General features: G+C 38.7%; 1 protein-coding gene across 1 annotated transcript in view; it reads right to left on the bottom strand.

Moving 5' to 3' along the window:
* The window catches only part of MACROD2 (mono-ADP ribosylhydrolase 2), a 2,703,848-nt gene that overhangs the window by 188,334 nt on the left and 2,488,022 nt on the right, over window positions 1-27,492 (bottom strand). Inside the window, exon 11 of the mRNA XM_023731427.1 lies at window positions 128-190. Within this exon, the coding sequence (XP_023587195.1) occupies window positions 128-190 (63 nt within the window). The remainder of the gene's footprint in view (window positions 1-127; window positions 191-27,492) is intronic.

Consider the following 27,492-nt stretch of genomic DNA (forward strand, 5'->3'; position numbering starts at 1 on the left):
GTTGTGGGGTTGTTAACCAATGTCATAAAACAACATGTGTACTTCTGTTTCATGAGAAACTATTTGTTCTGTAAGCCTTCACCTGAAGTACAGTTAAAAAAAAAAAAAAAAAGAAATCTGAGCCCACCTGCATCTTGGTTCTGCCCTTCCATTTCTTCTGCACTTTGCTTCTCTTCTGGAGCATTCTCATCTTTTAAGAAAACCACAGAGCGGGAAAAAATACATCAAGTCAATTTATGAAATATCTCTTTATGGCTAATATGCAGCACTGAAATTAATTGTAACCAGTGTAGCATGACTCCCCATAATGCAAGGCAGAAAGATGAATCAGAAGCATGAAACAGAAAAATTACCTACATAAATAGGTACATTTATACTTGTCCCTTCTCACATGATTTGCTAGATAAAATGTTGAACTACAGTAAACAAAATTCACTCAGCAGTTCTGGTAACATCTCTCCTAGCACATTTTCCAAAATGCACTACAGATTTCAGTTACAGTGGCTTTTCTCCCCTGGATCAAGGAAGGTGTGCTGTGTAACAAAATCTCGGTGATTAAATTTCTATGCCATTTATTTTCCTGTTTGATATGTGTTTGTAAGAAAAGATCTAGTTTTACTTAACTTGCACTTGACAATCTAACATATCTGTGATATGAAATATTTTGTGTTGAACAGATTATATTGGTCAAGTTTGTGCCATAATACACAATTCCTTGAAAAATAAGTGGCTGGGTGTGATGGAGGTTATATACTAAAAACTACCTAAAATTTTCTTTTGACTTAAAATCTATAATACGTATCAGCAGATTTACGTGTAGAAAAAAAAAACTTCTCAAAGATAAATAAAGGCATGATTTTATAACTCGTTGCTGGGAGGGTCTCCAAATCTCTTTTCATTTGGGAAAAAAAAATAAGTTGTCAATTTATCAGACATGGGAAAAAATATAAAACATGTAGTTAAAGTACAGAAAACAGGGAAGCAGAAGTTACCAGCATATGTTAATGTGGGTAAAAGATGGCCACAAATCTTTTGTCTCTCCTCTATCAAGAGGTGGAGTCTATTTCCCCTCTCTTTAAATCTGGACTGGATTGGTAACTTGTTTAGACCAACAGAATGTGATGAAAGTGACGTTCTGGGACTTGTGATCCAAGGCCTGAAAGGATGGCCAGTTAGTGCTTTCTCCCTCTGGGAAGCCAGCCACCTTGCTATAAAGAAGCTCAGGCTAGCCTACTAACTGGAGAGAGGCACACAGAGAGAAAGAAAGGCCATGTAGGAAGTGCTGAGGTGCCAGACATGTGAGTGAAGCCTTCTTGCACCTTCTAATCCCGCTCAGGAGCCAGCTGAATGCAGTTGAATGGTGACCTCAGCCAACACCATGTGGAGCAGAAGAAACGCTCAGCTGAGCCCTTTCTAAATTCCTGACCCACAACCAGGCCCAAATTACTTATCCTTTTTCTGAGTACTTTAACCCACTCAACCATCTTCTGCTACTGCCTCTTAATCCAGAGGCAAGGGATTGGGGAAAACTTCCCCAGAGGAGGACTCTACTCATAGAATTAAAATAAGAACCTCAGAAGCAATGGGGAAGCATTTCACCAAGCAGCTCTGAAAAATAACCTATTGAAGAGAGTTTCAGATGGGGAGACATTTGGATTTCGACCTGAATGAGAGAAAAAGTTCATAATGGAATAACAACAACAAATTGAGTGACACTATGAAGTTGGGGAAGAATGCAGTCAGTGAATGTATGAGTATGTATACAATTCCCTCTGCCCAGCACTGAGTCATTTGCTATGGGGGATATGGCCTGGCTTTTAATACAAGGACCTGGGGCAGCACACTGCTTACAAGCATGCAAGCTCATCTGTCATTTTCTCTGTTCTAGTGCTTCATGTGGGCAAAGGTATTGGCTTTGGCTCTGGGGAGGCACACAGCCACCACGGCTGCCCTTGCTCCCTTTTCAAGGCCAACTTGGTGAAGGAATATGTGTCAAGAGTTAAGATCAGCACTTTCCCCTTCCTCCCACCAAGCAAGATAAATCGGCCAGACAGGTCTTTTAACACAGATTTCACAATAGACCTGAAGTCTGCAGGGTGACAGGCTGCCTTTAAAATTAGTGTGGTTACCCCTTCTCCTACAGAGTGGAGATAGAGAGCTTTTTTTATGAAGAGAGGAAGATAAAAAGGGAAAGAGAAACAACAGGAATGTTAGGAATTGGTTCCCACAGTTCTAAACGCTTGAAAAAATTCACAGTCAGACCCAAGTCCAGCTTCATGATAACAAAAACAAGTCTGGCTGTTCACCTATTCTACGGTTACTGGGTTTTGACCCCTAGTCCACACACATGCCAACCTGCTGCTCCCCAACAGTCACATCTGAATAGCATGTTTTTGTTTTCCACTTTGAGTCTCGGCTGCACAGTTTTCTAGTTGCAGAATTGCTGCCTGTGGAAAGCAAACTCAAGAAACACTTGGCATGTGCATCAAGGAGTACATGCATTCTAGAAGAATGCTGGATTTGCCATTTGAGTAACATGCGGGCAAATGAAAAGGTTCAGATATACTGTATTGCTTTAGTCAAATTCCAAAAGACACTGCATCCTCAAATCCAGCAGGGGGAACCAGTGTAGAAGTCTTGCATTTCAAAGTCCCACATATGCATTCTTGGGCAATTAGATTAGCATTCATTTCCCTCTATTAGAAGGACATTTTGGGTGGCTTATAAACTTCCATACCATTTCAAAGTTCTCAAATGGCTGAGTTATTAGTGAAACAGTGGGCTTCTACTGGGTGGGAAGAAAAATTATATTATACAGTTGCCTGAAGTATTTGATAAGGACAAGCTTTCTTTTTCTCAGCCTTGTCTATCTATCTTCCCAGAAAGCACATAAACTATAAAAAGTAGAGTGGGGCATGTAAACTTGCAGTTTTTGGAAGGGATTTATAGAGCTTACAATAAATGTGAAGAAATATAGAAGTGCTAGGCTATTTAGTTAGCTTAAAAAATGTCACACAGAAGCTAAATTATCTTGGTTAATATACCTTTAAGATCACATGTTTATTTCAAACAATAAATTTTCATAGCATTCATGCTAATTGTCACATAACACTTTACTTTCCCATGCCAAAACACACAGTAGCTTGTAAGAATTCTATGGTTATATTATTCTTTTTTCTCCAGTGTTAGTCCCAACTCCCTGCTTTCAAGCCATGTTTATTGAGCATGTACTACATGCAGTGATATTTCAGAGCAGTGCAAATTATATAGAAATAGAATTAAAAGATTCATTTGCCAAGTGACTTCATGTCAGTGGAAGGAACGCATAGTTGGTTGGACTATGATGAGAGCACAGTTCATGTTTAATTCCATGAGTGAGTTTTACAAGGGCAAAATCTCAATGGTCACAATCTCTTGGCCACAAGTTGCTATCTTGTTATTTGTAGCTCCTCTTGTGAGCTGTGCATATGAATAGGAAAAAAAAAGGGGAAATAAATCAGAGCAAATCCATGCCCGCTGCTGGGGAAATAACTTGGTGTCTACTGCCTGCTGGTGTACTATTACTTTATTTTTTATGTAATTAAAATATTGTGTTTTCAGTGAAAATTTGCACAGCAAATTAGGTTCCTGTTTAACAATTTCTACACAATTTTTTCAGTGACATTGGATACATTTTTCAGTTTGTCCACTTTCTCATTATTTCTGTTCTGATTGTTCTGTTTCCAGTAATCTAGTTTCCCTGTCCCCTTACCTTCTTGCCTCTGCTTTTGAGTAAATGTTGACTGTTGCTCTCGTATAGATGATATTTTTTAAAGAAGCACAGTACTCATGGATGATGATATTGTTTATTTTATGAGCCAATCTGCTACTTAGCTAAACGATGACCGCTTGGAATAGTTTTGGTTCAAGGTTTAAAGAGTATCTGAGAGCTATAGTCTCAGGGAGTCTTCCAGTCTCAACTGGTCCAGTAAGCCTGGATTTTTTAAGAATTTGAGTTCTGTTCCACATTTTGCTTCATTCTGTCAGGATCCATCTATTGTGTTCCTGATCAAAATCATCAGTAGTGGCAGCTGGACCCCATCTAGCTCTTCTGGCCTCGGGGTAGATGAGGTCGTGGTTCGTGTAGACTTATTAGTCCTGTGGACCAGTTTGTTCTCTGAGTCTTGATTTCCTTCTTTCTCTTTCACTCCGGAAGTGTAGAGACTAATAGTTGTATCTTAGATGGCCACTGGCAAGCTTTTCAGACCCCAGCTATTACTCACCAAGCTAGGATGTAGAACATAAACTTTACATACTATATTATGTCAATAGACTGAGTTGTCAGTCTATTGCTCCTAAGCTTCAAAAAAAGCAAAAAACCTAAACCCACTGCTGCTGAGTCGATTCTAACTCAGAGTGTCCCTAAAGGACAGAGTAGAACTGCCCCATAGGGTTTCCAAGGCTGTAAATCTTTACGGAAGCTGACGGCTGTATCTTTCTCCTTTGGAGCGGCTGGTGGGTTTGAACTACTAACCTTTCAGTTAGCAGCCAAGAATTTAAACCACTGCGCCACCCCATAAGCCAATTCTGTGAGATGTTTGGTTAAGTCTAAAAGTATCCCTGTTTGTGCCCCCTAGGTGCTCTATTGTATATATGAATATATATGCATGCATACAATAACATATACATACACCTGCATATAAATACATCCATATAGGCCTACGTATATACACACATGTACATACCTATACACTTGTACGTATACATCATACATACACATGTAACCACATTCCTATTTTTTAGTTGTTGCACAGTTGTATATGTCATAGCATTTACAAAAAAGTCCTTTTTTTTAAGTACTTCTTAGTGGCATCATTTACTTTGGTCAAGCTGTGTACACTGCCCCCAAATTTGATGTTATATTTCCCATCTCCAGAAATAATAAGTGTCTACCATCTAGAGAATGATCTGCCTCCCCCACCTCCCCAACTATCTCTGATAACTACCAGTGATCCTTGGTTTCAATATGTAACCCTATTCTTGTTTTTTTTATAATAGTGATATCATACAGTACTTGTCTTTTTGTGATTGACCTATTTCACTCAGCATAATGTCCTCCACATACATTCATATTATGAGAACTCATTATTATTCTTTATGGCTGCATAGTATTCCATTGTATGTATGTACCATGTTATGTTTATCCATTCATACATTAAAAGGCACTTAGGTTGTTTCAATCTTTTTGCTGTTGTGAATATTGCTGCAGTGAACATGGATGTGCACGTGTCTGATTGTCTTTAGCATTAGTTCTCTAAGATATATACATAGAAGTGGGATTGCTGGATCATAAGGTAGTTTTATTTCTAGTTTTTTTTTTAGGAAGTTCCATACCATGTTCCATAGTAGTTGTACCGTTCTACAATCCCACCAGCAATGAATAAGGGCTCCAATCTCCTCACATCCTTGCCAGAATTTATTGTTTTCTGTTTTTTTGATTGGTGTCATTTTAGCAGGGGTGGGATGGTATCTCATTGTAGTTTTGACTTGCATCTCTCTAATGATTAATGATCTTGAACATCTTTTTCATGTATTTCTTGTCTGCTTAAATGTCCTCCTTGGTGAAGTATCTGTTCATGTCCCTTGCCCATTTTTTAATTGGGTTGTTTGACTTTTTGTTGTTGAGTTGTTGAAGCTTTCTGTATATTTGAGAGATTAAACCCTTATCAGATACGTCATTCCCAAAGATTTTTTCAAAGTTTGTAGGTTGTGTTTTTACTCTTTTGATAACGTCTTTTGATGCAAATAAGTATTTATTTTTGTGAAGTCCCAGTTACCTAATTTGACTTTTGCTGTTTGTACATTAATAGCTGTGTATGATAATTCTTTTAAAATTATGTCCCATAGTTTTATCCCTGTGTTTTATTCCAAGAACTTTATGGATTTAGCTTTAATATTTAGGTCTTTGATTCATTTTGAGTTAGTTTTTGTGTATGGTGTGAGGTATTTTTCTGCATGTGGATATCCAATTTTGATAGCACCATTTGTTAAAGAGATTGTTTCTTCCCCACTAAATGGACTTGAACCACTTATCAAAAATCAGCTGCTCAAGATAGATGGATTGTTTTTTCTGGGTTTTTGATTCTATTCTGCTACTCTACGTGTCTATCATTGAACCAGTACCAGGCCATTTTGATTATTGTGACTGTATAGTATGTTTTGAGGTCAGGGAATGTGAGCTTCCTACTTTGTTGTTCTTCTTCAATAATACTTTGGCTCTTCAGGGCCTCTTTTCTTTCCATAAAAATTGATGATGAGTTTTTCCATTTCAGTAAAGAATGTTGGAATTTGGATGGTGATTTCATTGTATCTATAGATTGTTTTGGGTAGTATTGACATTTTCACACTATTAATTTTTCCAGTCCATGAACATGGAATGTCCTTTTGCTTACGTAAGTCTCTTTTAGTCAAGGGTACTAGTGTTTTGTGATTTTCATCGTATAAGTCTTTGACATCCCTGGTTAGGTTGATCTCTATGTATGTTATCATTTTGGGGCTATTGTAAATGGTATTGTTTTCTTGATTTCCTTTTTGGAGTTCTTCCTGTTAGTGTAAAGGAACCCAATTGATTTTTGTGTGTTGAGCTTGTAACCTGAAATACTGATGAATTCCTCTATTAGATCCAGAAAGTTTTTGGGGATTCTTTGGGATTTTCTATGTATTGGATTATGTCATCTGAGAATAGGGGTAGTTTTACTTCTTCCTTTCCTATTTGGATACTTTTTATTTCTCTTTCTTGCCTTATTGCTCTGGCTAAGACTTCCAGTAAAATATTGAGTAAGAATGGTGATAATAGGCATCCTTGTCTCATTCCCATTTTCAATGGGAAGGGTCTCAGCCTTCCTCCATTGAGAATAATGTTGGCAGTTGATTTTGCATATATGCCCTTACAGATGTTTAAGAATTTCCCTTCCATTTCTATTTTGCTGGGAGTTTTAATCAGGAAAGGGTGTTAGATTGTATCAAATCTTTTCTGCATCAATTGAGATGATCATGTGGCTCTTTTCCTTTGTTTTATTTATATGAATTACATTGATTAATTTTTTATAATGTTGAATCACTCTTACATTCTGGTATGAATCCCACATGAACATGATATATATGATTTTCTTTATATGTTGTTGAATTCTATTTGCTAGAATTTTGCTGAGAATTTTCAAGTGTATATTCATGAGGGATATTGGTCTGTAATTTTCCTTTTTTGTGGTGTTTTTACCTGACTTTGGTATCAGGGTGATGTGGCTTCATAAAATGAGTTAGGGAGTATTCCTTCCTCTTCTGTGTTTTGAAATAGTTTCAGTAGAATTGTGTCAATTCTTCTCTGAATGTTTGGTAAAATACCCTGATGAAGCCATCTGGTCCTGAGGTTTTTTTTTTTTTGGTGGTGACTTTTCTGATAACATGTTCAATCTCTTCTTTTGTTATGAATCTGTTTAGATTTTCTCTCTCTGTTTGTGTAAGTTTCGGTAGGTAGTGTAATTATAGGAATATGTCCATTTCTTCTAGTTTTTCAAATTTGATGAGCACTTTTTCATAGTATTCCGTTATAATTCTCTTTATCTCTGTTGGATCTATTGTAATGTCCCCACTTTCACTTCTTATTTTGGTTATTTGTATCTTCTCATTTTTTTCCTTCATCTGCTTAGCTAATGGTTTGTCTATTTTATTGATCATTTCAAAGAGCTAACTTTGGGGCTTATTGATTCTTTCTGTTATTTTTTGTTTTCTATTTCAATGTTTCTGCTCTGATCTTTATGAGTAGGAATTGACTTGACAGCAGCAGGTTTGGTTCGTTTTGGTGTGGTAGCCTTGGTCTTCTTTTACTATTTTTTTCTATTTGTTCAAGTTATCAGGTTAAGTTATTGATTTTATATTTTTCCTCTTTTTAAATGTAGGCATTTATTGCTATGAATTTCCCTCTTAACACTGCTTTTGCTGTGTCTCATAGGTTTCAGTATGTTGTGTTTTTGTTTTTTTGGATTCTAGGAATTTTTTAATTTCATTTTTAATTTCTTCTGTGACCCAATAGTTTTTTGTAGTGTGTTATTTAGTGTGTGTGTGTATATATATATATATACATATTCATATTCATATATATACACACATACATATATTATGGAACCATAATAATATATGTATATATATTCTATATACGTGTATGTGTGCGTATATATATATAGTTATTCTTCCTGTTGTTAATTTCTAGCATCACACCATTATGGTCAGAGAATATGCTTTGTATATTTTGATTTTTTAAAATTTATTGATGTTTGCTTTGTGACCTAAGATATGATCTATTTTGGAGAATGTTCCACGCGCATTGGAGAAGAATGTGTGTTGTGCTGATGTTGAGTGGTATGTTCTATATATGTCTGTTAGGTCTAGTTGTTTAATAGTGTTATTCAGGTCTGCTATATTTTTATTGATTTCCTTCCTAGTTATTCTATCAGTCATCGACAGTGGTGTATTAAAGTCTCCTAGTATTACTGTCAAACTGTCTATTTCTTTCTTTAATTCTGTTAGATTTTGCTTTATAAATTTTGGGGCACTGGCATTGGGTGCATAAATACTTATAATGTTATGTCTTTTTGGTAAATTGACCCTTTTATCATTATACAGTGCCCTTTTTTGTCTCTTATAATAGATTTTGACTTAAAGTATATTTTGTCAGATATTAATATTGTCACTCCTGCTCTCTTTTTGTTGGTATTTGTGTGGTATTTTTTTTTCCCATCCTTTGATTTTTAACTTACTTATGTCTTTGTGCCTAAGATGTGTCTCTTGTAGGCAACATATTGATGAGCTATTTTATTTTTCAATCCATTCTCCCATTCTCTGTCTCGACACTTGCTCTTAATCTATTTGCATTCAATGTGATTATCGATAGGGATGAATTTACTGTAGCCATTTTGCTTTACTTTGTTTTGTCTTGTTATAGGTTTCTTTGTTCTTCTTTACTTTCTGTGCTGGGTTCTTTTTGTATACAGATTCTTAGGCTGGGTTCTCTAGAGAAGCAAAACCAGTGAAGCATCTGTATATATATATATATATATATATATATATATATATATATATATATATACATACATATATATATAGTCTTAGTTATCTAGTGCTGCTGCAACAGAAATACCACAGTGGGTGGCTTTAACAAAGAGAAATTTATTCTCTCTCAGTCTAGGAGGCTAGAAGTCCAAATTCAGGGTGCCAGTTCCAGGAGAAGTCTTTCTCCGTCAGTTCTGGGGGAAAGTCCTTGTCATTAATCTTCCCTGGATGAGGAGCTTCTCAGAGCAGGGACCCTGGGTCCAAAGGATGCACTATTCTCCTGCCTCTTGTTTCTTGGCAGTATGAGGTCCCCCTGTCTCTCTGCTAGCTTCTCTCTTTTATATATCAAAAGAGATTGACTCAAGACACAAGCTAATCTTGTAGATTGAGTCCTGCTTCATTAACATAGCTAACTCTAATACTGCCTCATTAACATCATAGACGTAGGATTTACAACACATAAGAAAATCACATCAGATGACAAAACGGCAGACAATCACACATTACTGGAAATCATGGCCTAGCCAAGTTGACAGACATTTTTGGGGGACACAATTCAATTCATGACATATATAGAGAGAAAGAGATAGAGAGCGAGAAAGAGATAAAGATATATATCAAGGAAATGGCTCAGGTGTTTGTAGAGGCTGGAAAGTCCCAAATCTGTAGGTCAGGCTGGAGGCTTCTCCTGACTCACATAGCTGCAAGGGGCTGGTGAAGCCAAGATCCAGACCGCAGAGGCTGACAAATCCCAAGACTGGCAGATAAGCTGCTAGTTCAAGTCCCAAGAATTGGAGGTCAGATGAACAGGAGCCAGCTGCAGGATCCAGAGTAAGCAAAAGCCAGCAAGCCTTGCTAGAAAGTCCACCTATATTGGATACAGGCCACAACTCCAAGGAAATTCCCTTTCAACTGATTGGCTACTCTCAGCAGATCCTATCATGGAGGTGGTCACATCATTATATGACTGCCAAACTACATCATAACTGCCAAACCACTGAGAATCATGGCTCAGCCAAGTTAACATACAACCGTAAACATCACGATGGATTTTCTTTTCTTTCACTTATTACTGTCGGTTTTTTGTATGCTGAGTCTTTTTGTATTTCCTCTCCTATGTTTTGATGAGTACATTTATTAATTTTCTTTGTGGTTACTGTGACGTTTACTTTTGACATCTTATAATTAAAACGTTCTGTTATATCTGGAAATCACTTTAACTTCTTCATCATACGGAAGTTCTATAAGTACACCATTCATTCCCCCTTTTGTTTTGATGTTGTTGTCATCAATTACAATTTTGTATCTAGGGTTCCCTGCAGTCATTTTTTTTTTTTAACTTAATTTTACTGTTGTGATGTCTTCACCTGGCTTGGTATCAGGGTGATGCTGTCACTGTCTTTTGCTCAGGTTGTTGTCTGTTGTTGGTGGTTTTCTATCTGAAGGATGCCCTTTAATATTTCTTGCAGGGGTGGCCTGGTAATTACAAATTCCCTTAATTTCTGCTTGTCTGAGAATGTCCTAATTTCTCCCTCATTTTTGAATGATAATTTTGCTGCTTATATAATTCTTGGTTGACAGTTCTTTTCTTTCAGGGATTTGTATATATCATTCTATTATCTTCTAGCCTGCATAGTTTCTGATAAGACTTCAGCATTTAATCTCATTGGGTCCCCTTTGTAGGTGATACTCTGCTTTTCACATGCTGCTTTGAAAATTTTTTCTTTGTCTTTGGATCTGGAAAGTTTGATTATATGTCAAACTTTCTCTTGGGGTTAATCCTATATGGTGTTCATTGAGCTTCTTGGACGATAATCTTCTCTTCTTTCAAGATATTTGGGAAGTTTTTTTACCATTAATTCTTCAAAGATTCTTACTTTTTTTTTTTACTCTTCCTCTTCTGGGATTTCTAATATGTCTATATTATTCTCTTGATGGTGTCTCACATAACCCGCAGGCTTTCTTCATTTTTCCTCCATCTGTTTTCTGTTTGTTCCTCATTCTGAGTGATATCAAAAGTTTTGTCCTTTATTTCACTGATTATTCTTTCCATTGTCAAATCTATTTTTGTGTTTTTCCATTGAGTTGTTTATTTCTGTTATTTTGATGTTAAGCTTCTGAATTTCTAGTTCTTGTCTTTTTAACGATTCTATTTCTCTATTTAGTTTGTCATTTTGTTCTTTTACTGTTTTCCTGAATTCTTCTAGTCTGTTTTTGTGTTTTCCTTGGTCTCTTTGAATAGTATTAATACTAACTTTTTGAAGTCTCTGTCTGGTAGCTCTATTATATGTTCTTCCTCATGGATCATTTCTGTCATTTTATTTTGTTCATTTGTTTGAGCCATCTTTTCCTGTCTCTCTATGTGATATGTTATTGAAGGTGGTCTTCAAAGCATTAAGGAATTTATTCTGTTTATTTATATATATATTTTTAGATCATATGTTTATTTTTCGACTTTGTTTTTGTTGTTTGTTTTGATATATGGAACTTGGCCTTTTTTTTCTTTGAGTTGCTTCTTTGTATTGTTTTGTGTTATTGGTTTATGTATGACTTTGGTGCTGTTGGTTGGCAGGGGGTGCTTTCCTCTCACTGATGAGTGTAGTGTGTCACACACACCCAGATATCCTATGTCATTAGGTGCATATGACTTCCCTTAGATGATTGCATGGAGGTAAAAGAGCAGGCCCCTTCCCAGGTGTAAGGCACCAGGTATCAGGGGGTCAGGGTCCATTCACTGCTCTTGAGGAATAGCATGGCCCTAAGCTTTGGTGTGACTGGCTAATGCAGCCCACGTAGAGCAGGACAGGCCTTGGGCTGAAAAGGAGCAGTTGGAGGTTGGGCTGGGGTAAGGAGGCACAGCACTGGGGCACACCTGGAAGGCTGGTCCTGGTGGAGGTCTGGCCAGGGCAGGGGGCATTTTGCTAGGGCCTGTGTGGGCAGACTGGGCAGGTGTAGGTTGAGTTCAGGCCAGGGCAGGGGCGTGGAGCATCAGAGTGCACACAATCAGGCCAGGCAGGATTTGTTGGAGGTTGGGCCAAGGTGGGAGGGCAAAGCTCCAGCGTGCACATGAACTGGCCAGGGAAGGATGGGTGGAGGTCAGTCTGGGGAGGGGCAGAAAAAGGATGGAGCACCAGGGTGCATGTGAGTGAACTGGGCAGGGGTGGGTGGAAACTGGGGCAAGTGTAAGTAGGCTGGGCAGGGGCAGCTGGGGGTCAGTTAAGGGCAGGGTTGGGGCAAGAATGAGCAGGCTGGGCAAGGGCAGGTAGGGGTTGGGGGTTGGGCAAGGCACAAGGTGCCAGGTTCCATATGAGCAGCCTGGGTGGGGGTCTGGGGGAAGGCTCAAAAGGAGGGGAAAAGGGGGTACTTGTGGTCATTTGGGGGGCTTCTAGTTACTCTGCAGGTTGCTACTCAAAGTGTGTCTCCTGTCCAAATGGGTGGGCACTGACGTTGACTAGCAATCTCATCCCTAGTTCCAAGTTTCCTCCCTTCTCTGCACTTGCAAGGACCCTGGATCTCCTCTTTGCCCTCCTGTTGTTCCTCTTTGCCCATCTGAAGATTTGCACCCCAGTTCTGTCTATCCCCTGTCCTGAGGCTCTGATGATTCAGATTTCCTTAGTTTGCTCCAGTAGCACTTCCCTGTGTTTCCCTAGTTTCTAAGGTATGGCACTCCCATGCATTGCCCTCTCTGGCTCGGTCAGACCCTGGACAAGTTCTGCTTACCTTGTTTCCTTCCAAGTTTGTTTTCCAAGTATCTCTGCCTCTGACTGTGTTTTCCATGCAGTTGTCTTCCTGGGCTCCCCACCCAGGGATGACACTTTCTGCTGTCCCAAAATAGTAATGCTGTGCGGAGCTGGCAGGCAGGTCATAGACGATCAGTAGTTCTCTGTGTTCCCACTGGTTTTGCTCTTTTTCTCCTTACATTGATGCTCCATCCAATTCTTCAGCCCTTCATTTGATGTCAGGGGGTCTGAGGTCATTATCTGTGTGTCTTTTACTTAATTTCTTGAGTCTTTGTTGTAGGGGAATGTTACAGTGCATCTAATGAAGCTGCCATCTTAACTCTGTCCTATTACCTTGTTTAAACTTCTCAAGATTTCTGAACTATGTGGACAGAGTATAGGCAATTCAAGTACAGCTATTGGTAGATTGAAATATTAGTCACAATTCTTTAGTCCTTTGTAATAGAATTATAAATCCACACCCTTTGCCATGAAACTCTTGAGTGTCCTCCCACTGTAGGTAGATAATTCTTTCTACCCCATTGAGGTTGGACCTGACCATGTGACTTGATTCAGCCAATGAAATGTTAGTGGGCATATATGAGCAAAGAACTTAAATATGCTGCATAATTTGACTTGGAATTTGTGCTTCTGATATTTGCAATTACAAGATGTCCCTAGTAGATGCTGGTCTAAAGAAAATGAGAGATGTCTGGAGAAGATATGAATGCAAGCGACAGTCTGGAAGCAAGCCCAGGCAACTCACAGCTTAAAATATAACTGTCCAGCTGAGCCAGCCTAGATCAGCTGAACCACAGTCAATGTGCAGACCTGTGAGCATGAGACCATATATTTTTGTTGTTAAGCACTGAGTTTTGGGGTGATTTGTTACACAGCTCTATGGTGGCCATTGCTGATTTTTAAAATTGGTATGCTTATTTTTCTCAACTCAAGAAGGCTTGGAATTTTCTTTTTCATAAGTTAACCCTCTTTAATTTATAAAGAATACAGTCTTTAATTTAGTATTTATCCACCCACCTACATTCTCATCCCAAACATTCTAAAGCTTTCTAGAAAATACACATTCAAAAAATATATTTAGCTTATATAAGAAAGGAATGCTTTTAAAGAGCTGCCACCAGCATAAGGGTGTTTATGTTTTATTTAATAGAGCTATGTGGGAAGCAAGATAATACTAGTTAATACCAGCTAACATTTAATGAATACTTGCTGTGTTCCATTCAGTGTACTAAGTGTATTATCACATTTAATTCTCATAAAGCCTCATTAAGTAGTTACCTTTATTATCCATATTTTATGTATGGGGAAACTGAAATGTTAAGTAATTTTCCCAAGATCCCACAGCTAGCAAGTGATGCCAGATGGGTTCCAACCCAGTTAGCAATGCCAGAGCCCACCACTGCCTTCCTGGAAACATCACTAATATTCTTTATCTGCGTAAGAGAGCTGAATTTTAGGTCAGCAAAAATGTGGAAAAATAAAATTTAATAAAATAGCTGAACATGTAAACTATAATCTGATGCACATTCAATGAATTAACATAGGACATAAAGAACATCGAGAATCCAGTCCATCTAACACCTAAGCCAGGTGGGTGTTAGGCTACAACTCTAAACTTGTGTGTGTGTTCTTTAATGCTAGACATATCTTTATTTTGAGATAATTTTAACCAACAGAAAGTTGCAAGAATATACAAGAAATTTTCTTATTTTTCTGAACACTTTGAGAGTAAATTGTGGACATAATCGCCCCTAATTACCTCTACCACCCCTGAATATTTTAATATATGTATTTTACAAATAGCAAAATTCTTCTCCTTAACCACAATACAAGCATTGAGTTCAGGAGATTAACACCGATGACATTCCGACCATCTAAGCCACAGACCACATTCAAGTTCTGCCAATTTTCAATACTGTCTTTTATAGCAACCAAAATCTACTGCATTTAGTTGTCTTGTTTTTTTGGTCTCCTTCAATTTGAAACAGAAATTGAAGGAGAGATGAGGGAAGGGAAAGAGGAAAGGTTATATCCTCCTGACCCTGCTGTAACTCTGTGCTGGGTGTTTGTTAGTTCAACTCCCCCTCCCTGCCCAGGGTAGATGCCTACCTTGCTCAGTCCCACTTAATGACTTTAGGAATGTAAGAAAGAAGGAAGGAAGGAGGGAGGGAAGGATGAAAGGAAGAGAGGGAGGGAGGAAGGAAAGGAAGGTAGGGAGGGAGGGAGAAAGGAAGGAAAGAAGGATGAAAGGAGGGAGGGAGGAAGGGAGGGAGGGAGGAAGGAAGGGAAGGAGGGAGGAAGGAAGGGAGAGAAGAAAGAAAGGGAGGGAGGGAAGAAAGGAAGGAGGGAGGAAAGGAAGGGAGGGAGGAAGGAAGGATAAAAGGAAGGCAGGGAGGGAGGAATGGAGGGAAGGAGGGAGGGAGAGAGGAAGGAAGGAAGGAGCAGCCAGTCCCTGTTCCAACCAAAATAAACTCAAATGGTTTGACATTTTCAGCAAGTATGTAGGAACTATCGGTCGATCTTTGATTATAGGGCAGGAAGACAATTATCTCTCTAAAGCACATCCCCAAACAGTGTACTTGTCCATGTACAGAACAGAGGAAATAATTGAGTTCCTTACTCTTAAGGGAGAACTTAGTGTGACACACATGTTGAAGGAAAGGAAACACATGAAAACAAAAAGTGCACCTGTCACTTCCGTACATTTTGTATGACAGTAAGCAGAGCACCAAGTATTCAATATGGAGCTCAACATATACCTCTTGAAAGACTGAACACATTTCCACGTTGAAGGTATGACCCCGGCATACCAAGAACCTGCTTTGGCATATCTTAGTATAAAAATAGTACATGCAATACACCAGACAGCTATTTTTAATATCACACTTACCCTCTTAATAACATATGGTTTTCCCATATGGCTTTTTAATACAAATACTTTTACTCTAATACAGTTAGTTTTTAATCTAAGGATTTCCAAGTACTTTACAAACACTATTCGTTAACACAACCTTCCCTGGGGAAGTTGCAGCACCTCACAGAGATACAAGGCATCCTCCACACAATCAGTAACCATTAAGGAATGACAATAATAAGAAATATATTAATCTGGCAATTTTGTAAATATTAGGAAACAGACAAATAGGAAATAAGGTCATCCAATGACTTCATGGTGCAACTAACGTTAGAAATCAACCTCTGTTGATGCCGGTGGGTATTCTATCAGGTAACCTATGCTGATGAATTGACCATACATTACACTGGTTCTCAGGTGTGCTTATAACCTGGTGTCTACACCAGAACTGAGGAATTTGTAGACAAAATGAGATTAGCGTAATGACATTATAGTGGGATTTCTTCATTCTCTCTTACACAAAAAACAATTGCATTTTCCCACTAACTCTAAGCCCTGAGGTTGAATTTCCTTCTAAAACCTACATTTTTCTGTATTGCTATTTATGTTTATGAACTGAGATTACCAGTGTGCCTACACGTTTGTTTAAAACAGGCACACATTGTGCTCTGTGCAGATGTTAAATACAGAACTGGCAAGATTAGACACTTCTTTGCTTTTCTGCTGAAGAATGGAAAGTATATAAAGATGTTCTTGACATAGAGGAGTCATCCCATGAATAAATTCAAAAGCTGTTAGACCTCTTTCTCATCAATTAATATTTTTTGGGTGACTGAAAGTTTCAAGATGGTGGAGAGGGAAAATTAGAATATTCAGGAGACAAAAGCCTTTCCTTTTGGTAGTTGACAAAAAGAGGCATGGAGTTGTTTAATAAGAGGCGTCTGGCTACATGAAGTTAAATTGAGGCTATAGACAATTATCTAAAGACAAATATAAAATTATATTTCATATATGTAGATCCGAATAAATTTTAGGTATTTTGAGCTGAATTAAATTAGCACTATCTGAGCAAAGCAATTTTCCATACAGTTCTCTGAGAAGTCACTGATTGAAAGCGTACATGTGCTGAACTCAAGTGTCCCTCTGGGAGGGTACAATTTAATACATATATACCTGAAATAGTAGGCAGTCCCACAAGACTGTGGGAAGTAAAACCCTTCATTTTTGTGTTTCTACCATTTTCTGCCTTTAATATGTGTTCTTTCAGTGTTGAGAGATGTTAATTTGAAATTTTTGAAGTTTAGGATGAAAAGCAATGTCTGAGTTTTCATGATTCAACAGGAACTTTTTGCAAAAATGTGCCCTCATCCAAATTACAATCCAGTAGGTGATACAATCTGACAACCACTCCTAAACTGACCAACAACTATAGAAACAATAGTGCTCTATGTATGTATGTTATCTATGCTTAAAATTGCAGGATTCAAGGAATAGTTTTGTTTAACCAAATGTTCACTTAAGTGCCCTTTGACATTGTGCTGGAATACATGTCAACTTATTATTCCCTTTATGTCACATGAAAATAATTTGCAAGTGGAAAAACCACATTCCTTTAAGCAAATAGAGCAGATGTTTTGCCTGTGTGGACTTCTAGTTACAGGAAGTGGTCATTCCTAGGATCTCGTGCTTTCCTTCTGCAGGAGTAACTTGGAGGTCACTCTATATGGAGCTGGGGGGGTCTCCAACTTCACTCTGCATCAGAATTCCCTGGAGGGCCTGTACAAACAGATTGCTGGGATTCTGGTTCAGTATGGCTGGATTGGGGACAGAGAATTTGCATCTCTAGAAAGTTTCCAGGTGATGCTGCTGTTACGGGGTTGAGCACTGCACTTTGGAAACCATTGATCTAAGCTCTTGAACATTAACTGGTAAGAATAGAAAGTGTGATATTTTCGTTCATTCATTCATACAGCTATGAACAAACCTCTCCTGGCTTCATTACTATATTATTCATTTTCCAACTTCTTCTGATTCTCTGTAGCTACTAGTTGAGTAATCTCTTGGGACTATGGTAATACTTCTTAGAAAACAGGTTTTTTAATAAAATAAATGTATAAATTTATATTTTCATTAAAATTTCACTAAAATAGTATAATAAAATTGCTTTATCTGAAAAGGTACTCTTCATTGAACAAAACTTTATGGAAGTTTCCTTTGTTCTGGACACTATGCCGAGTGAGGGAGACACGGCAATAAATGAGGTATGGAGCCCATTCCCTCAAAGAGCTTATGGGGGACACAGATGAATACACAACTCCAGTAAAGTACAATGCAGAGTGGGCTGCAGGAGATCTTAGGGCAAGCACCTAATTCCAGTCCTGAGACCTTTGTCATTGAGCAAATATTTGTTGAGCACCCAGTTTTTACCAGGCTCTGTCCTCTAGGGCTATGCTATCAACTATGATAGCTACTAGTCACATGTGGGTATCGGGCACTTGAAATGTGGTGAGTCTGAACTGACACGTACTCTAAGTGTAAAATACATATCCAATCTCAAGGCTTAGTACAAAGAAAAAAATGTAAACTATCTCAGCAATTTTTGTATTGATTACAGGTTGAGATGAACATATTTTAGATACGTTGGGTTAAATAAAACATATAGTTAAAATTAATTTCACCGGCTTCTTTTGGCCTTTTCTAACATGGCTTCCTAAAAAGTTCAGATTACATATGCAGTTGTGACTCACGTTATTTCTACTGGACAGCATGGCCCTAGAGATGCACAGTGAGAAAGGAGCTGAAGCTGAGAGTCTAGTGCGGAGGCTGGATCCTGTAGCAGAAGCTATCAAATCCCTGCCCATTGTGCCTTGGCCTTCACTTCCAGTTTCTGTGTACACCAAAGGCTTCTTCTTTTGAACATCTGTGGCCCTCTGCCTGAGGTTTTTCCTGGTCTTGAAAGAATGCTTGCCCTATGCAGGCAAGTTAGAAGTGCTGAAGACTTGATGCCTCAGAAGTGGCCCTCAGCCAGTGATGGAGAGGAGTTGGCAGATTGGATTAATACTCCAGCCTTTATGCCCCTTGAGGGGGTACCTCTGAGGCACATCCCACAGTTTCCCAGAGTTGTTCTGCAGGACCGAGCCCCAGCTGCCCGTGGGTAATCTACTTGTTTGTGCACCTGTACTTGTTTCCTTCCCTTCCCTGCCTTGCCTCCCCACTGCCCTACTGGTGCTTCCTAGGTTCACTCCCCAAATCACCTGATTGCCCTTGGATCCTTGTCTTGGGGTGAGTTTCTGGGGGACCTGATCTAAGACAATGATTTTTAAGCAAATAATTTCACAAATATATTATTCTCAATGGTAATAACTGCAATCAGAAAGAAATGAGATTTCCTTCAACTGCCCAAGGCTAATTCCTATGAGGTGAAGGTCAGACATACCTCCTCTTGCCAGCCTTTTTTACCAGTTCTGAAAACAACCATCCTTTCCATGGCACTCTCTACTTCTCTGCTGGGTTCAATAATTTGTTGCAATGGTCTCATAGAACTCATAGACAATACTCATGATTATGGGGTTTATTAGGGAAGTAACAGGTTACAGATCATGTTCAGGAATGCTCAGAATACAGTTGTTCGATCAGGATAGCCTCTTTTCAGCTGTGCCCAAAGGCTTATCTCTCTGGCCCCTCGGCCTCTGCTTTGCTGGAGCTCAGCTCTAGCTCCATGGGTTAGCAAACCTAGCTCCACTCAGTGCCTGGAGGCACCTAACTCTGTCAGCAAGCCTTCTACCTGAAGGGACTCAGCTCTCTTGCTCTGTGGGCCGGGAAGCACACCACACTGTCTCTTGCCAGTCTCCTGCCTCTGCTGCCACTTCTCACCGTCTTTGGTGTTACAGCTCTCTCTTTTTCTTTCTCTCTCTTTCAGTCTCCTGGTTCCAGGCGCTTCTCAGCACAGAGATACCAGGCCGAAAGGACCCATTCTACTCCTGGCTTTTCTTTCTTGGTGGTGGTGAGATCCTCTTCTCCTGCCTTTGGGATGGCTCTTTTTAAGCCTAGTGGGATGGTGAAACTGACCAATCCCTTCGTTAGGGTTCCAAATACCTTATTTGCATAGTCCTACTCAATCACTGTGTGTAAATCACAAAGACTATGTCCAGAAGGGTGGTATTAAGTAACTCATTGCACCACAGGAAGGGAAGCCAAATAGATGAGGAGGAAAAGAGCCTAGTAGAAATTTCCCTAAAACAGTATCTAGAAAACTTGTGTAAGAGTTCTTTAAAAAGTAAAGTGTGCATATAACAATCATTTTAAATAGTCATGCTACTTGCTGATATTGCTGGTTAGCTTTTTTTTTTTTCCTTTTGGGACATTGGGTATACGTTTTGACTAATGGTATGAGACAGTTGCTTCCAATATCTGTTCTCTTTGTCACAAATAGAGATCTATCCTACTGTAAACCCTCAAGGACAGCCTAAGCAAAAGGAGAACTCAAGCCTCTTTTATCCTATTTCTGCATACATTCTGTGATTTCCAGACCTACTGCAATTCCCCCTTCTCTGACATGTGTCCCATATCCTCAGGATTTCTTTCCAATCAAGGCATGCTTTGTCATCAGTTGTCATTTTCAATTTAGTGTAAATTACTTTTATTTAGTAATGAACCTGTCACCTGTCCCAGGACGCCTGATAACACTCTAATTATCTAGTCTTGCTACCTATAATGCCAGTTCTATAATTACTATATTGAGCAGGGAAGGCTAAATTCCTCCTGGTCTTGAATTTAAATGTTCCAAATTCTGTACTAGGCACATTCCAAAAGGAGTCTTCTTGGGGTCTTACTGCACTTTGAATAAATAAAATTCTATGCATGTGTGTGTGTGTGCTTTATATTCACATCCCAGTGGTCTTTCCCTTGTACCGGGACAGTACCTGCTGGCATTGGAACATCTCCTTGAGATGACAGTCTCATTCTTAACAGCCACATGAAATAATTTGTCCGTAGACTCTAAACTAAGGTGGCTGATGCTATTTTAAATAAGTCTATGTAAATATCAGAAGCCACATCAAAAGACAAATAGAAACATCTATTTCTTTTCTCCCGGTGGATGGGTAGATCGCAGACAATTATGTATTGCCAGTATGTACAATATTATAGATATAAAATGACACATGAATCCCTAGCTGTAGAGTATTCTGGCATGTGCTTTCTTCTTTCTGCCAAGCTGGTCAATTTGCAGAAGTCTACCCTTATCTCATGTATTGTTCTGGATAACTGTAAAGAGATTCCAGCTGTCTTCTCTTTACAGAAATATATTTATTAAAAAATATATCCAATAGCCTAAGTGATCAATAAAAAGAGAAATCTCTGTAATTGATTGCATTCATTCAAAATGGGAATTAGTCGGCTTAGGGGACATCAGCCTATTCCCTCTCATGGACTCTAGGGATAGCCATTTAATATGTAGGACCACTTTGACCTAGACAAGTGTAACCCCATGAAGTGGCAGAGGATGCAGCAGGGAGCAATAGACAAAAATATTTCGAGGGTGGAAGAATGATGGAGCACTACCAATAAGAAAGACCACAGGAGAGCAATCTCACAGAAATAACTTGAGAAAGGTTTTTAGAACTTTCCATCTTCTTGGCAGTTTGCTTATAAGAATAAATTACTCTATCCCTTCCAGTTCTCATTACAGATGTCAGATGATCATGCACTTGGTGGAACCAATTTCCCTGTTTTATAGACACCCAGAAAATCTGTAGCTTCTGAAAGTGTCAAAAAAAGACCTTGAATTTGCAAGCCTTCTGCTGTGAATAATGTTTTCTTCTGAACTCCCGAAAATGACAGTATTTTAATGCTTATGAACCCTGTCTCATAACTGCAAACGTCAATCAAAAACATGCTAAGTTAGATCAAAAGTTTTTCTGATTACATAACCATGTCAGAATAAACGCTCAATTATATGCTTAGACCACTTGGACTATTCAAATAAATGGCAAGTAGATACTATCCTCAACAACTGGCTAATAAATTTATAAACAGAATCATTTACAAGAACAAATAATTACAGGAAGAAACATTATGTATTCAAAATAAGAGATGTCCTTTAAAGTCCGTCCTACTATTACCACTTCTCAGCCTTTTGGCTAAGATCAAGTGTAAAGTCTTTCCTACTAAAGCTGATTACATTATGATTTTGGTCAGTTTTAATCACAACTAATAATGAGTCCTACCAAATAAACTCTAAGAGGGTTAAACAAAGACTCAATACCTCAGTTATTATGATCACAAAAAGAGCTGTATACCTGATCACTTCCCATTTAAACAATCTCTATTCATAGCCAAAATGCTCCACTCTTGTAAAAGTTGGCCGATGCCTGTATGGCTTTTATGTAGCACCTTGAGTGGTGCTACATGTTTGGGTATGATAATAAAATAAGCAAGCACTACTTATCTGGGGGTATCTGAAATCTTACCTATGATTTCAGCTTTTAATTTCTTCCTTTAGTTTTTTTTTTTTGCCTGCTCTAGTATGAATTCATTAATCATATATATATGTTAAGACATTTTCTTTTGTTGACTTATGGGCTAAGCAATGCATTTTTACTAATGCCCTGGTAAAATTTGTGTGTGTGTGTATGTTTTTTAAAGAAGTCTCATCCATGGATTTTTATTTTAATTGCCGATAAAGATACAAGATGCGTATGTGTGTGTGCACGCGCACATTCAATGCCGTTCACAAAGCATGCTGATGTTAGAGAAAACAGCAAAAGACATAAAAGTCAAAGAATGAGACTGGGTTATTTTTCCCCATTAAAAGCCAAATCTGACACAAATTCTTTAAATGTTGCCATTGCCTTCAACGTCTTTGTGGTGCTGACATTTAGTAAGCAGTAAGGAATACTTACTGGCAGTCTATACATTCTTCACTCTGCTTGTTGGAGAAGGTTATTGTTATTCGTGTGATGGATAGGAACGTGAAATGAGTTCTCCGAGAGACCATAAGCCTGCAGGTCCATAATTCTTTTCTGACAGTACCACATTAGTCATTTTAGTGACTTAATTTTTGAAGCTGTTTCTGTCTCCCCGAAGGAATGAGAGAAATCCTATGTAAAATGTATCCAGTCTGAAAAGAGGACTCCAAGCATTTTACCTGAAGTAAGATAAATTAGCTCTCATTTTAGGAAATTTGAGAGACTGAGAAAGGAGACCCCATTATTGTGGCTGGTGGTAAGGAGAAGCATAGCCAGGGTGCAGTGAGCTTCTCTGTGTTGTTATTTTCCAAGGACACAGCAAGTATTTCTCTGTGATTATTTTAGAACTGGAGTCCACATACTAGAACCTGTGGGCTAAGTCAAGCCCATGGCCAGTTTCTGTACAGCCTTCGAGCTAAGCATAGTTTTTATATTTTTAAAAAATTTGTTTAAAAAAAAAATGTGACAGAGACCATATTTTGTCCTGCGAAGTCTAAAATATTTGCCATCTGGTCCTTTACAGAAAAAGTGAGCTGATCCCTGATTTAGAGCAACCGGATTTGAAATAAATAGAGACGATTCAGTTTGAGAAACCACACATCTGAACTGCAAGTTGGGGAATGACCATCTATGTGGACAAGGAATCTCTTGATGTCACTTGAAGATAAACTTCAGCCACCTCTCTGTCCACCAAAGATGTGACTTTCTGCAAGGCAACAAAGTCCCTGTCTCTGAACTGTTTTCACTCATTCCAAGACCTTAGACTGTATTCAAAAGGACTTTTAACTTACACATGGCTTAAGTCCATAAGAGGATTCAGTAGTTGAATATAGAAGGGGGTATCAAAGAATCCAAGGGCAGAAACACAGCAGGAAGAGGGAAGTCTTGGAACAGGAAACTAGAAAGCTGTTTGGGATTGTGAGGTTTTAAAAATAGGTCTACAAATTCTTAGATACTATTTCCTTCAAGAGGTGGGGCTTAATTCCCCTGCCCTTGAGTGTGGGCTGGATTTAGGGACTTGTTTCTAATGAATAAAATACAGCAGAAGTGATGGTGTGTGACTTCTGAAAGCAGGTTTTAAAAAGACTATTACTTTCACCTGGGATGTCCTCTCTTTCTGAAATCACTTGCTCTGGTGGAAGTTAATTGTCATGTCGTGAAGACACGCAGGCTGCCTATGGAGATGCCCACGTGGTAAGGAATGAGGTCTGTTGGGACAAAGCCAAACTCCACCTGCTAAACCGCCCAAGACAGGATGTGTGTGGGGAGATGGTGATGAGGTGGGGACATTGAGAGTTGAGTAGACTCCACGGATATTGTCAGTGGTACAGATTTATCCTACCTTCAGTCAGCTGTGGGTGTGAAGAACCCAGAAGGGGTTGAGCCAATTTTCATGTATCTTTGCCCTCGTCCTTTGGAAGCTTCCTTTTATCCTCAGAGACTGCTTCACTTGATGATCCAACCCAGTCCATCTAATCCTCCCTCTTTTATGAAAACTGATGTTTAGGTTCTAAGTTCAAAAGAATAGGTGTTATCTTCCAAGCAACCTCAATATTGCCTGCACAGAATTACCCTCCAGCAATTCAAGCTGTTCACTCTTCCTTTCTCCTGCCCCCCCGATACTTTCCTCCCTTTTCTTCTACTTCCCCAGTCTCCTTCCACCTATTCCCTGTTTCCTCTGTTCTGTGCTCTTTGGGACATCACTGTAGGTATATAGCATTCCAATCGTCTCCCCGACTCCAACCCCTTCCCATCCTCAGACACATTTACCTCAGAGCTGTGGATGTGAAATGTAATTCCTCCTGATCTGATTTAGCCCTCTCATGTTTACAAATGAGGAAATGCAAACTTATGTATGAGGAATTTTAGAAATGATCGTTGCTGACACTTGACATCAAAAAGTGCAAAGGTTGGTTTGGCCACTAATGGTTTAGCATTTATTGAGTGTTTGCTATGACTTAGGCATTGTGCTAAATGCTTTACATGTATTATCTCATTTAATCCTTACCCAAAATACTGCAAGGTGAGTACTATTCTTGCCTTATGTTGTTTTTTTTTTTAATTGTACTTTAGATGAAGGATTACAGAACAAACTAGCTTCTCATTAAACAGTTAGTACACATACTGTTTTATGACATTGTTAGCAACCCTATGACATGTCAGTACTCTCCCTAATTGACTTTGGGTTCCATATTACCATCTTTCCTGTGCCCTCCGGCCTTCTCATCATTGCCCCTGGGCTGGTGTGCCCCTTTAGTCTCATTTTGTTTTATGGGCCTGTCTAATCTTTGGCTGAAGGGTGAACCTCAGGAGGGACTTCATTACTGAGCTAAAAGGGTGTCTGGGGGCCATACTCTTGGGGTTTCTCCAGTCCCTGTCAGACCAGTAAGTCTCCTCTTTTTTTGTGAGTTAGAATTTTGTTTTACATTTTTCTCCAGCTCTGTCCAGTACCCTCTATTGTGATCCCTGTTAGAGCTGTCAGTGGTGGTAGCTGGGCACCAGCTAGTTGGATGGACTAAGTCTGATGGAGGCCGTGGTAGTTGTGGTCTATTAGTCCTTTGGACTAATCTTTCTCTTGTATCTTTAGTTTTCTTCATTTTCCTTTGCTTCTAAAGGGGTGAGACCAGTAGAGATATCTTAGATGGCCGCTCACAAGCTTTTAAGACCCCAGATGCTACTCTCATCAAAGTAGAATGTAGAACATTTTCTTTATAAATTATATTATGCCAATTAAGCTAGATGTTCCCTGAGACCATGGTCCCCACAGCCCTCAGCCCAGCAATTTGGTCCCTCAGGGAGTTTGGATTTGTCCATGGAGCTTCCATGACCTTACCCTGAACAAGTTGTGCTGGCTTCCCAGTATTGTGTACTGCCTTACCCTTCACCAAAGTTACCGCTTATCTATTGTCTATTTAGTGTTTTTCCACCCCCACCCCTCCCATCCATGGTAACCAACGAAGATTGTTTCTTTTTGTGTGTAAACCTTTTCATGAGTTTTCATAGTAGTGATATCATACAATATTTGTCCTTTTATGATTGACTTATTTCACTCAGCATAATGTTCTCAAGATTCATCCGTGTTGTGAGATGCTTCTCAGATTCACCATTGTTCTAGTACTCCGTTGTGTATAAGTACCATAGTTTGTGTATCCATTCATCTGTTGACGGCATCTAAGTTGTTTCCATCTTTTGCTATTGTGAACAATGCTGCAGTGAACATGAGTGTGCATATGTTTATTTGTGTGATGGCTCTTATTTCTCTAGGATATATTCCTAGGAGTGGGATTGCTGGATCATATGGTATTTCTATTTCTAGCTTTCTAAGGAAGCGCCACATCGTTTTCCAAAATGGTTGTACCATTTTGCATTCCCGCCAGCAGTGCATAAGAGTTCCAATCTCCCCGCAGCCTCTCCAACATTTGTTATTTTCTGTTTTTTTGATTTCTGCCAGTAAAGTCAGGGTAAGATGGTATCTCATTTTAGTTTTGATTTGCGTTTCTCTAATGGCTAGTGATCTTAAGCCTTTTGTCATGTGTCTGTTAGCTGCTTTAATGTCTTCTTTGGTGAAGTGTCTGTTTGTATCCTTTGCCTGTCTTTTAATTAGATTATTTGTCTTTTTGTTGTAGAGATGTTGGATTGTCCTGTAGATTTTAGAGATTAAACCTCTATCAGATTTGTAATAGTCAAAAATTAATTCCCAGTAGGTTCTCTTTTTAGTGTTTTGGTGAAGTATTTTTATGAGCATAAGTGTTTAATTTTTAGAAGATCCCAGTTATCTAGCTTATCTTCTGGAGTTTGTATGTTGTTAGTTATGGTTTGTATCCTATTAATGCTGTGTATTAGGCCCTCTAGAGTTGATCCTATTTTTTCTTCTATGATCTTTATAGTTTTTGATTTTATATTTAGTTCTTTTGATCCATTTTGAATTAGTTTTTGTGTATGATGTGAAGTATGGGTCCTGTTTCATTTTTTTGCAGGTGGATAGCCAGTTTTGCCAGCACCATTTGTTAAAAAGACTGCCTTTTCTCCATTTGATGGAATTTGGGCCCTTGTTGAAGATCAGGTGACCTTAGGTGCATGGATTTACATCTGGGTTTTCAATTCTGTCAGTTGGTCAATGTATCTGTCGTTGTACCAGTACCAGGCTGTTTAGACTACCTTAGCTGTATAGTAGGTTCTGAGGTCAGGTAATGTGAGTCCTCCTAATTTGTTCTTCTTCTTCAATATTGCTTTACTTGTCCGGAGCCTCTTCCCTTTCCATGTAAAGTTAATGATTGTTTTTTCCATCTCTTTAAAGAGTGTTGTTGGTATTTGGATAGGGATTGCATTGTTTTTGTAGATTGCTTTGGGTAGAATTGTCATTTTCACAATGTTGAGTCTATCTATCCATGAGCATGGTATGTTTTTCCATTTATGTAAATCCTTTTGGGTTTCTTGCAGTAGTGTTTTGTAGTTTTCTTTGTATAGGTCTTTTACATCCCTGGTTAGATTTATTTCTAAGTATTTCATTTTTTTAGGGGCTATTATAAATGGATTGTTTACCTGATTTCCTTTTCATCGTTCTATTGGTGTATAGGAATCCAGTGGATTTTTGTATGTTTATCTTGTATCCTGCTATTCTGCTGAATCTTTCTATTAATTCCAGTAGTTTTCTCATTGAGTCCTTTGGGTTTTCTATATACAGTATCATATCATCTGCAAATAGGGACAGTTTTACTTCTTCATTATCCATTTGGATGCCCTTTATTTCTTTTTCTTGCCTTATTGCTGTATCTAGGACTTCCAGCAAAATGTTAAATAGGATTGGTGATAAAGGACATCCTTGTCTGGTTCCTGTTCTCAAGGG

This window comes from Trichechus manatus, unplaced genomic scaffold (assembly GCF_000243295.1).
Source record: "Trichechus manatus latirostris isolate Lorelei unplaced genomic scaffold, TriManLat1.0 scaffold00042, whole genome shotgun sequence".
Taxonomy (NCBI): domain Eukaryota; kingdom Metazoa; phylum Chordata; class Mammalia; order Sirenia; family Trichechidae; genus Trichechus; species Trichechus manatus.